The sequence below is a fragment of the Bubalus bubalis genome, chromosome X, assembly GCF_019923935.1.
Source record: "Bubalus bubalis isolate 160015118507 breed Murrah chromosome X, NDDB_SH_1, whole genome shotgun sequence".
Classification (NCBI taxonomy): Eukaryota; Metazoa; Chordata; class Mammalia; order Artiodactyla; family Bovidae; genus Bubalus; species Bubalus bubalis.
Window position 1 is genome coordinate 131,271,733 of NC_059181.1, and position 12,148 is coordinate 131,283,880.

Sequence of the window (12,148 nt, forward strand, 5' to 3'; positions counted from 1 at the left end):
CCATTAGTGAAATTCACAACTTGTAATCAAGGGGTCTATCACTTTGCATTTGAGAGGTTATCATTTGGAAATGACCTGGCTTTATCCAAATATCTCCAAGTGACTTTGGGGGCTGCTTCTTTAGCACAAAAGCCCATCAATAGGTTTCATTCACTAGCATTGTTGGGCCCTTAGTAAAATAGCTCACAGCTTTCACCTCCTAATGTTATAGGCATGCATTATTGAATTTGCTCTTTGCACTTACATTAAATTATGATCTCATTAGCAAGGAGTTAAATAGGTTTAAGCTACATTTGTGAACTACATGATATAAATACTGTCTCAGAGTGAGAGTCTAGCAGCTAAGCACTGTATAACTCTGCAAATCACAGTAGCTGCCCCTGTGGAATGAGGGTCACTTGGGTGGCCAGGGTCCAGTATTGCCAGCAGTCATATGTGCCTGCTCTCAGGTTGTGGAGAAAGCTCAGGCTTTCTCCAAGGGTAGAAAGATTAAAATAACTTAAATCTTCATTCTCCTAGAATCCTGCATCCAGAAACCCCTGTGAAAATAAATAAATCGAGCTTCTTTAAAGGGGCTCCAGAATACTAATGTAGTCTAGGGCATAGCCTCCAACAACATGCCCAGGTAACCTATGGAAAAGAATATCAAGGACTCTAGACTATATCCTTTTATCCAATGACGAATCTTCTGTTGGTTGGTCATCAATTGACTTCAACTTAATAGATCAAGTCCTGCCTGGGCAGAGATGTCTGTAACTGCCTTGCTGCCTGTGATTTCCTGAATGATACCAGGAGTTCTCCAGAAAAGGCTAGGGAAACAAGCGAGCAATTTGAAAAGGTGAACTGTCACCATGAAAACCTGAAATATCTTCAGTAGAAAAGCCAGTGATAGATGGCTTTTCTCCCTCCACTGGACCGAAGATAATTTTTAGAAGTTGTTCCAAAAAATCACTAGGTACCAAGAAGCAAATGTAGTAACTTGGAGTGAGCTTTGGATAAATCATAGCATAAGGGGAGGGCTTCCAGCTTAGGCTGTGATAAGTTTCTGTTATCATCATTCAGACATTGTGTTCTTAGAGCAAGTTTGTAATTAATGCTGCAAATACACCATCCTTACTCATATATTTCTTTTACTTCTCCGTAATCTCCTTGTCTTTCCCTCCATGACCTACGTATTTACACATATATCTGTCCTTCCTAAGGGCACCATTGAAGATCTCTTGGTATAATTAATTAAACAGACATTTGCTCTTTAGGTGTCCCTGCTCAGAAAGGAGAAAAGAAGCCACTTAAACTAGAATATATTGCACAGTCTCTCAAATAGATAAATCTTACAACACCCTCGATTCCTATATCTTTCAGGCCTAGAACTATATCCATAGTACAAACCTTGTCTCTCAATCCTTCTAGGAACACCATATGGAGGAATCAACTTGGTCACTAACTCACGAGGCCATTTTTTCTTCTTTTCACTATGGGAAAACAGCACCCTCACATCACTCTCTCCACATTTCTTTCTTTATAAAAAAAGACTCTAACATGGCTCAAATCTACATAGTTTAGGTATTTCCTGAAATCAAAATTAAAAAATAAATTGGACAATTCCTTTGAAATCAAAAATTTTAGTTACTTAACAAAAAATAAGCAGTTTCTACTTTCACAGGAGAAAAAAATTGTTCCTCTTATCCTAAAACTGTCTGCATATGTAACATTGGTCGGCACTAAGATGACATTGAACTTTGCAATGGCTGGCTCATAGCTCCCAGAAATGAGCTGGGAACCTAGACAACCACCACCCGGGGCTGGATGCCCTGGATTAATGAGCACAGAGCTTTGTTGTTGATTGTTGCCAGGTGGGGATGGCAGAGATAAGCAGAAATTTGTATCAGCCAGTAATGTTTTCTTCAAAAATAGAACTCATTTTCAAGGCATTGTGAATTACATTACTACCCCAATTTCAAAAAAAAACTGATGCTACTTCATGACTGCTCCCCACACTCAGGAACTATCATTCTGTCTGAGGTCAGTGCTCCCTCCACATTCTATTAGCTGACTATCTAGGTGACACTTGCTGTTACCCCCTCCATCTGGTCCCTAATCCACATACATTTTTAGGCTATAGGTGCAATTTACAGCCTTTCCATAGGAGGAATTTACACCCTTTCCTCCACCCAACCCCCCAGGCCATTATTTAAACCAAACAGAACAAAGAGTTGGAGTTTATAAACAGTTACACTCCGCTTCCCTTCCCATTTCTCATGAAGCTTTGTATTTTAACAAGGAAGTTTCCTCCATCTTAAAGATGTGAAATTCCTTGATGGAATGTCATGTACCAGTGAGGAAACTATTTTGGGGCGGGGGGGGATGTTCCCAGAGCCCCTGAAATGACAAAGCACTCCTGTTCTCTCCCAAGCTCTACGACCTGTGTTTTTGTTTTGTTCTGTTTTGGTTTTGCCTTAAGAGGACTCCACTCAGGAAATATTCACAGCAAGCCCTTCAGAGGGGAGAATGGCTAATTTCCATGATATGAATCTGACCTACTTTGTTTAATTCTTTCTATTCTCTATTGAAGCAAGGACAATAAATATTTCTGACTTCTAATTCTCTTAGGTACCCGTTAAGGGCCTGCAGTCATAGCTCTGAAACATTCCCCTGGAGACATACCACTGCACCACAGCGGTGAAAGGCCCCAGCGGCTGGATCTACCCTTGCTAGGCTGAGAGTTATTTGGAAACTGATGGTCCCTAAAGAAAAAATTCATTATGAACATCCAAGCTCTAAGAACAAAAACAATGCGGGCTTGCCACCCCTTTTTTTGTGTGTTCCATTGGTGAAGGTACAGTGCAGAGTTGCATGGATATCAATTTGCCTTCTGGCCTGCCCAATAATTTGCTGTGCAGGCTAGAGCAGATTACTTACCCTTTCTGTGCCTCGATTGCTTTACTTACAGAGGCCATGAATCTACCTTCTTAAAGTGATTATTAAACTTGACCAATAATAATAATAATTTTATTATGTGTCAAGTGCCGGGCTGGAAAACAAAATGCTAAAAGAGCTTTCTATTCAAGTATTTCTTGAGAGAACTATTCTAAATGGGGAATACAAATATATAAGCCATGGTCTTTCCACTTGAGCAACATAGTCTAGGGGGAAACACAAGGCCTGGGCACAAATAATAAGGCAAGATAGAAGATGAAGAGGGGGAGAGAAAATATTAGGGTGAGGAGCAAAAATGGCACCAAGAAGAAAGTGAAATTTAAAGTGACCAATTGCCCACCTAATTCTACTTTCTTTAAAATACCAAATTGTGTGTGTGTGTGTGTGTGTGTGTGTGTGTGTGTGTGTGTTTTGGGAAGGGAAAGTCAATACATTTGGTTGATTTGAATTGAGTTTGGCAATACATCCAGTAAGGTACAGTAACAGAGAAAATTATGTGGATAGAAGCAGTTTTTCTCTGCCATCTTGGGAATTTATTCTACCCTGCAGCAACATACAATTGTAGGAGATTTGGCCTTTAAAGTACTTTCTTTTCTTGGCAGCTATCCTAACCTTGTTAAGTGGTATTATCTGTGATTTCTGATTACAGCTTTTATGCTGCTTGGCTGTGCTGCTGCTTAAAATGTTTGTTTTTCTCCTTCATTTTTATTTAGAAGTTCCCAAACGCACACTGGTTCCCTGCCAGATTTCATAAACCCTGTGATTTTTTTTTCCAATCAAAGACTAAACTTCTAAGGATATATCATTTGTCAGATTTCCCTAAAGTCCTGGGGCATCAGATGAGGTTTGGATTGTCTAAGGCAGGGTTTCCCAGCCACAGCACTATTGACATCTGGGGCCTTGTGGTGGGGGCGGTCCTGCACATAGTGGGGTGTTTAACAGCATCACTGGCCTCTACCTACTAGATGCCTGTATCGCCCCCCTCCCCAGTTGTGACAATGAAAGATCACTCAACATTGCCCAGTGTCTCCTGAAGGGCAAAACAACCCCTAATAGAGAACCATTGCTCTAAGGTAACCTCCACTGTACAGACTATGGTAATAGAGAGCGGTTACCAACCATTCTGAGGGAGCCACTCAATGGCCTAAGGCAGGGGTAGGCCACTTGTCAGAAAGGTAGGATGCTAGATTGCTGACCTGGATGCTAAATGCTCAGCCTGGATTTTGACAAGAGTGGAGGGTGGCAGCCCAGAATAGGCCCAGCAGAGGAAAAGCCTTCCCTCCTTTAAAACCAGTACTTATTTGTCCCAGGACCCCTTTACACAGTTCAAAGTTATAGGGAACCCCAAAGATTTTGTTCATATGTATTATGTCTATTAATGCTTACCATATCAGAAATTAAAATGGAACGATTTTTAAATCATGTATTAATAACTCATTTAAAAATAATAAACCCAATGTATATTCACATAAATAGCATGCTTTTTAAAAAATCAGTGAGGAGTGGCATCGTCCTATTTTTGCAAATATCTTTAATATCTGGCTTAATATAAGAGAATAGGATTCTCATATCTACTTCTTCATTCAATGTGTTGTGATATCACATGTCATGTTACCTCCAGGAAACTCCACTGTACATCATGAGATAATAAGAGTGAGAAAGGCAAAGAACACCTTAGTATTAATACCAAAATAGTTTTGGCCTCACAGACCCTCTGATGAAAAGATTTCAGAGATCCTCCAGGGGTCTCTGGACCAGTTTGAGAACCACTGCTCTAAACTAACATGCCCCACTTTTATCAACCCTAGCTTACTTAAGTGTTGATAATTTTTTTTTAAACCTAGGATCTCTAGGGAGAGATCTCTATTTGGACCTTAGTGTGAGTGCCTTTAATCAGACTGCTCTGTTCCTGAGATCTAGTAAGAGCAGCCATAACTAAAGAAATTGAAGTCATTTGAAGAATACAGTAGCTTGAGGGAGGTCAGGGCCTGGTAAGGGCTTAGTCAGAGAGCAGCATGAAGACACTGGGCCCTTTGCAGTAAGAAAAGAGGAAGCATGAAAAGGAAGAAAAAAATGCATTATACTTTTTCCTGTGGTCCTGAAGGAATCAGTGACATATCTGTTATTGAAAAACATCTCCCCTGCAATCTGAGCCAACTGTTATAATCCTGAGCCTGGGTGCCAAAATGTAGTTTAAGGCATAGCACTGAGGGAGAGGTGGTGGCGATAGAGGAAAAGATTATAGGAGAAAGGAGAGAGAAGGAGACTAGACAGTGGAGATTGGGGAGAAGGCAATTCCAACACTGATCTCATGGCCATAGATGGCCTGTCTGTTCTTTAAGAAAAAAAGTCTAAGATGACTGTCCCAGCTAATAATATCCTAAAGAGGCTCGCGTTTTTATTTAAATAACTTTTGTTTCTTTGCATTCCAAGCAACTCTGGCCAGCACTTGAGAAGCCTAAGCTTCTGAGCATTGATTGAAGGAACTTGTTTCAAATATAAAAGGACCTCAATTTCCTGGTGATATACAAAATACAGATATTCTGGCTGCCAAGTTCAGTACTAACCAAGAAAGTGTCACCTCCCTGACACTAAAGGTTTATAGTTTTACAAATCCTAAGTACTCTGAAATTGCCTATTATTTTTACATGATGATCTGTTTCTCAGAATATCTCGAGATGGTCCTTCTGCTCTCAACAGCAAAGAGGAAAAGAAAGGAAACAGGCTTTGGGGATGGTCTGATAGAGAACAGATCTCTGTGACAACAGAAGTCTTGTCAATGATTGGGATATGTTGATGGGTCCAAGTTACCCAAAATAAACTCAGAAATTCTATGGAATGTTCATAGTTACACAAATATACCTGTTTCCTCCTTGAAAATTGGTAGCATTCAGAAAAACAGGTACTAGTACTGGCAATATTGTTCACATGAGTCTGAACACACAGTAGTTCATAGCCTCATAATACAAATATGCCACCCCCTCTCTATAATGCATTTTAAATCTAAAGTTATTAGAGATCCTTTAAGATTCATTAGGTCTAGAAAGAAAACTGTAGAAGTCATTATTCCCATTTTACAGCTGAAGAAATTTCCGAGAGAGAAAATCATTACCCTAGGACCAGTAGGGTTTCCTGCATTTGCTCTGAAGTTTCATTTGACTATAACAGCTTATCTAAACTTCCTCTACAGCACTGCCATAGAGGCAGAGTCAGTTTGCCATTTCAGGTCATGCCATATTAATAATCCATTTTAAAACAATCTAGTTCACCTTCTGGTGACCTGAGTTGGCCATAGACGTACAACCATATCAGAGAGACAGCCGATCAGTAATTCAAAAACAATCCCTAGACCAGGTCTCACACTGTTGAAAGTATTCTTATCCAGAACTCAGAAGTCCACATTATACTGTTAATATTAAGACCAGTATGGCATAAGAATTCAGTCTGGGGAGACATGTATGTAGTACAGTTTGTTGGAAGATCATTTTCAGCTGGACAGCAGATTTGTGTAATAAAGAACAACTAATCAGAAGGCGTGCTAGTCACATAGAATCTATCTTCTATTCTGCTGGAATTCATCCTTTTGTCTCCACACGTGGAAATGCCTCCCCTTCTGGCCCCGTTCCCTTCCCCACTCCACCATAAAACTTGCTTTCTGTCTGGAAGTACAACAAGACACCCGGTTAGATCAAACCTAACACACCTCCATCACAAAGCTACTGCAAGCTGCCGCCGACGATTGTCACTGAGGGGAAACCCTCCTCACCCCACACCGCCTATCTGAGGAGTGCCTTTTTTCTATCCTCATTATTTAACAGTGTGTGCCGATTACTCAAAGCGATATGGGCAGGCCCTGGTAAATATAGCGTTGCTGTAGTGTTAATTTTTATAAGGTAATGCTCAGGTTGCCTGCAGTGTCTAAAATTACTCTGTGGCCAGGGCCCCCTGCTTTATCGCTTTCTATAGTTTTAAAGTAGTTTGAAGCTTGAATAACATAAAATAACATAATATAATGTTATTTATGTTATTTCCCACGTGAAGAACGCCTGTAAACCTTGCAGTATTGAAACTCAGTGAACAAGGCATCTTAGACAAGCTGAAAAACAAATGGTGGTACGATAAGGGGGAGTGTGGAGCCAAGGACTCCGGGAGTAAGGTCAGTCGCTGAAGGTCTTTTTGTACTGATTAGCAATCACATTTTGAACCACTGTTTATTTTCTACCCTAAAACGGCTTTCCTTCCCAACACACACTCCCTGACACAGTGGGACCCCTTTATAACACCAGCGCTGAAAGTTTAAGGCAAACACCAGCCTTAGAGGCCTGCCACGTGACATCACTCATGGACTCCCGGCAAGCTATTGTGATCAGGGAACTCAATCTGGCCCAACACATTCCCAAAGAAGTACAATCATGAGCTGTGTTATAAGGGGGTTTTACTGTATTTCACATTTTAAAAGTTTGAAGAGAAAAACAGAACAACAACCAAAAAAAAAAAAAATGATCCAGTTGTGACAGTACTTTTTCTTAACCTCTTTACAGTTTCAGAGACTTTGTAGTTGCTAATGCCTTTGGTTATGACTATATTATGTTGAGCCCACCTGAAAACAGTCAAAGAATTAAATAACAAAGACTGGCTTCTGTAAGCACAATGAGTAGCCTCCTCTCAGCTGCTGTCGTATTGAGTTCGGCATCTATTTGGATCTCGAATTTCATTAAGTCTGTCACACTTCTCTCTTCCAAAGGTGTTATTTGAATCTCTGTACGTAATACTTCTAAAATTCAGTCGCATGCTCCTTAAGGGTATACATTCTCAGGATAACATCACATTGATAAGCATGAAACACTCTTCCCCGCCTCCTTCCTGCCCCCCTAAGAAAATTCTTTTTGAGTTTCAATTTTTGCCTTTCCTTTTTTCGAACTAATATTGTGGTATCAGTTAATTCATTTCATGAAATGCCACTCATTTTCCTTGTGCAGTGAACCATTTTGCTACTGGTTTTCTACATCCCACAACAGGGAATTTTATGAAACTTAAATTGGAGGAACTTGAAACTTTGTTGCTATAACTTACATGGGTCATGCAAAGGATACTTTTCCCCCATCAAAAATCACATACATATACAAATCTAATGGGAGAGGGCAAGTTACCAGAAATTGATCCATTTCCTAATGGATTGTGGAACATTCCTGCAGATAGTTTCACCAGCCTCCTTAAGGAGGCGATCCATCATTTCCTAAGTCACAGAGATTCTTATCACTTGTCTAGCTGTCATTCATCCTAGAAGAGTGACTCTTTGCAAGGTTGTTATAGAGATGAGGCAATGTCCATACCCACCTTCCCGACAATGCGATTCAATTCCAATTGGCCTTTTTGTTGAAGTAAACAAGTACAGGACTGGCACTTATGAAAATAGAATCAGAACATGGCCAAATTGTCTTTATATTTACTTCTTTACATGATACTAGGACCAGCTGAGCTCCAGAGTGTGGAGTGTCAGCCATAGCCATCATATACTCACTGTGCTATCATTTGAATGAGATACTCAATTCACTGGCTTAATGTGGGTATTCCATTTTATTGTATTCAGCAGCAAAATGGTTACATTCCCTCTAAAAAGACTACAAAATGCTATTTTATTTTATTTTTGTCAAAGAAAGGCTCCTGACCCTTGCTGTGTCCTACCTCAAGGTAGGGCTCAAGGCACCAACTTTTTTCTTTCCATTGTTCAACAGTTCAGTTTCTGCTTTTTCATACAGGTAGATAGCTTAGTCAGACTTGCACAGTTTGACCTGAAAGTCACTGACCGGCTTCCTTGATTACCCCCCCTTCCATTTTAAATAGAGATCAGATAAGTGTAGGGTTTTTTTTTTTTTTTCTGATTATTTTCTACATTCCCTGGAGTAAAAGCTAAAAATGAGCTGGATTTTTTTTTCCAATCATCAGCCTCCTGGAAAAGTTTTCTGATTTGTATGGAGCCAATTCCGGACCCAGTGGGTCCTCCTGAGGGTTTAAACTCCCAGGAAGCGGGAACAGAGTCAATTCATTGTGCTGTGCCCTTGTCTCCACAGCACAAAGATTTGCTCCCCTGAGGATGAGACCTTAGCACCAGCCCCCACAGGGAGCAATTTCTTTCTCAACCACTGGGTGAAAAGAGAGAGCTAATCCTTTTTAAACAAACCCTTGTGAAGTAACTCCCCCCAATATGAATATCAGGAACTGCTAACATACTCACCTGCTATCTTAAAAACTAGTTGTTGACACAGGGAGAACAAGGGAGAAAGGGGTGTTGCGGGGCAGAGAGGGGAAAGAGTGCTTCAAGGTCCCAAATGAAAAGAGTGTTACATTAATAGAGATTATGTCACTGCTCAACTCTGGCAAACGGTGTTTATGCAAGTTGGCAGAGGACTATATTGTGCTTGTGTTTACACTTCTGCTCCCATGGCCGGATGTTGTTTTATTTAGTTGTTGACACCATCTTGAGGTACTAAAGGATTTAAGGAGCCCAAATAAAAGAATATTTAGATGAGGATCAACAGAAGCACAGTCTGCTGTCTTACTGGCCATTGTGAAACATCCACCAGTTGCCAGAGCTGAGTCATAACATTTACATCAATGTCTAGTTATTTTATGACTTAGAACTATTGTATACTGTTGCAATGTATTATAATGTTCCATTGTCTTTGTTTTCCTCAAGAACTAATCGCCTTGTTCATTTCTCTTAGGACAAGACCAGCGCTCTGAGCCTGAGCAATGTGGCAGGCGTTTTCTATATACTTGTCGGAGGTCTGGGGCTGGCCATGATGGTGGCTTTGATAGAATTCTGTTACAAATCGCGGGCAGAGTCCAAACGCATGAAACTCACAAAGAACACCCAAAACTTTAAGCCTGCTCCTGCCACCAACACTCAAAATTACGCTACATACAGAGAAGGCTACAACGTGTATGGAACAGAGAGTGTTAAGATCTAGGGGTACGGTTAAGGTCTAGTACACTAATCAGCTTACGTTACTGTACGTTAATCTCTTTTATTTTTCTCTTTGTTTTTCGGTCTAGTTTATTGTATCAAGAATTGTCTATTCTTTGCAACCATTTAATTCTTTGAAAACAACAGTTGTGCTTTCTTGTCAGACAGTAGAGCTTTTCTAATAGCATACTTGTAATTAAATTGTGGTCTGCAACCTAAGAGGAAAAAAAGTTCTCTAGAGCAGCACTGTTCAATGGGAATATTTACAAGCCACATTTGTGAACCAGATGTGTAATTTAAGTGCTCTGGTAGCTATTTTCAAAAGTAACACAAGTAATGGTAGACATATAGTATTTTGCATTTGTCAAAACCTATAGAATATACAACATCGAGAGTTAACCCTTAATGTAAACTATGGACCCTGGGGGATAATGATGTGTCGATATAACTTCATTAATTGTGACAAATGTACCACTTTAATATTGATAATGGAAGACAACAAGTGGAAACAGAGACTATGGGAACTCTCTATACTTTCCACTTAATTTTACTGTGAACCTAAAGCTATTCTAAAAAATAAATTTTATTAAGTAAAAAAAAAATTTTAAGTAACACAAGCAAAATTAATGATATATTTTTTAACTCAGTATATCTGAAATATTAGCATTTCAACTTGTTATCAATGTAAAAAATGAATGAGGTATTTTACATTCTTTTTTCATACTAAGTCTTAGAAATCAGGGGTGTGTTTCACATAGATACTTATGGCACGTCTCAACTCTCACATTAGCCACATATCAAGTGTTCAATAGTAACATGTGGCTGGTGACTACCACGTTGGACAGCGCAGCTATAGAGAAAGCAGCTCTCTGGAACTGATGTGAAAATGAAAATGGAAATGGGGAGCTGCCCCCTTGAGAAAAGCAGTGCTTCTATAGGGGTGTGGTGATTCACTTAAGTGTAAACCTAAGACAATTGCTTTAATCTGTGAGTTCCTTTGTTGTCCCTTTCTTGGAACTGATGTTCATTCAGGTAAGTGTCTCCCAGAGGACAGTCTAGGACCCCTGCTCCTGGCTGTTCCCAAATTCATACGTTAATGAGCCTGATTGATGCCACCTTGACTCGGGCAGCTACAGCCAAAACTCACCAATAACTCAGACATGTTCAAAGGCAAGCTTGAGTTAGAATAACATCTCCATCTCAGAAGTGTTTACGAGAATATAAGTTTAGTTACCTTCAAGTGCATCTGTCATCAGTAACATACCTATCGAAAGTGAAAATGAACAATTAGCAACTTCATAGCTCTTGTAGGTGGGAGAATTTTTACTTCATGAGTTAACGTCTATGAGCTTCAATTTCTAAATGCATTTGTGCTTTTGACCTCCACATATTTCATGGTGTGGATCTCAATTCAGCCAAGCTTTAAATATTTCCTCCAAATAAATCACTTGTCCTCACCACAGATGGCATTCTCTTGTTTGATGAAGTTGCTAGTTGTTCTTTCCTGCTGCAGATCTCCTGTTACAACATATTCAGTATACGACTAACCCACTAACAAAGTGCTCCCATTGCATTGCTGAATGGATCAAAGATGGATTCATCTGTAATTAGCATTGTTTGCATGCAAGCATTTAATGTTCCAGTGTGCTTAAAATATTTTACTCTTGAGTAGGTTATATAGGCCCATTAGAACTGGGGGCATGTTATTTGCTTCCTCATAGGATAGTACCCAAGTGACTTCAACCTAGGTGAATTATCCTAAATTCAAAGATACTGGCATCCAAAGAAAAGAATACACCTGAAATCTGCATATCAGTTTTCCAAGTGCTCTCACTCTATTGCCGCAGTTGTGGTAATGGGGCAGAAAACACTGGCTTGGCCAACGTTCGGAGTTTTTCCATAAAACCTGAACAAACTTTTTGGTCAAGCCAATATTTTCTCTTTTAGGAAACTAAGCACCAGCCATATCAAATGACTTGCTAAAGGCAAGACAACTGGGTAGTGGCAGTTCTCAGACTAGAACCCAGCTCTTTGTCCTCTTATAACTGTATCCTTCACTAAACCATGTGACCATCCTCCACTCATGGCCTGGTGGTCTCCAGAAATCTTGAAACCCCAATAGGATCCTGTCACATGAAGAGCAGATCCTAAGTCTATGTCTTACTTCTTTACAAAAGTGTCTTGAGGGACTTCACCTAGCCTCCACTAGCCCTCCTTCTGATGTACTTGACACAAGGGTATATG

At 40.0% G+C, this 12,148-nt stretch overlaps 1 protein-coding gene and 1 long non-coding RNA gene across 7 annotated transcripts in view; one reads left to right on the forward strand and one right to left on the reverse strand.

Annotated features, from left to right (window-relative positions):
- Window positions 1-12,148, forward strand: part of GRIA3 (glutamate ionotropic receptor AMPA type subunit 3) — a 309,119-nt gene that overhangs the window by 291,797 nt on the left and 5,174 nt on the right. For 3 of the 5 annotated variants that reach the window (XM_006064985.4, XM_006064986.4, XM_025277144.3), the window contains 2 exons: window positions 6,979-7,093; window positions 9,663-9,910. In XM_006064985.4, the coding sequence (XP_006065047.1) occupies window positions 6,979-7,093; window positions 9,663-9,908 (361 nt within the window). In that variant the 3' untranslated portion in view covers window positions 9,909-9,910. Of the gene's footprint in view, window positions 1-6,978; window positions 7,094-9,662; window positions 9,911-12,148 lie in introns of those variants that run through there. The other 2 variants (XR_003106867.3, XM_025277145.3) reach the window with 2 other exon arrangements.
- Window positions 1-12,148, reverse strand: part of LOC123331754 — a 210,135-nt gene that overhangs the window by 112,234 nt on the left and 85,753 nt on the right. The gene's annotated exons all lie outside the window — the stretch shown is intronic.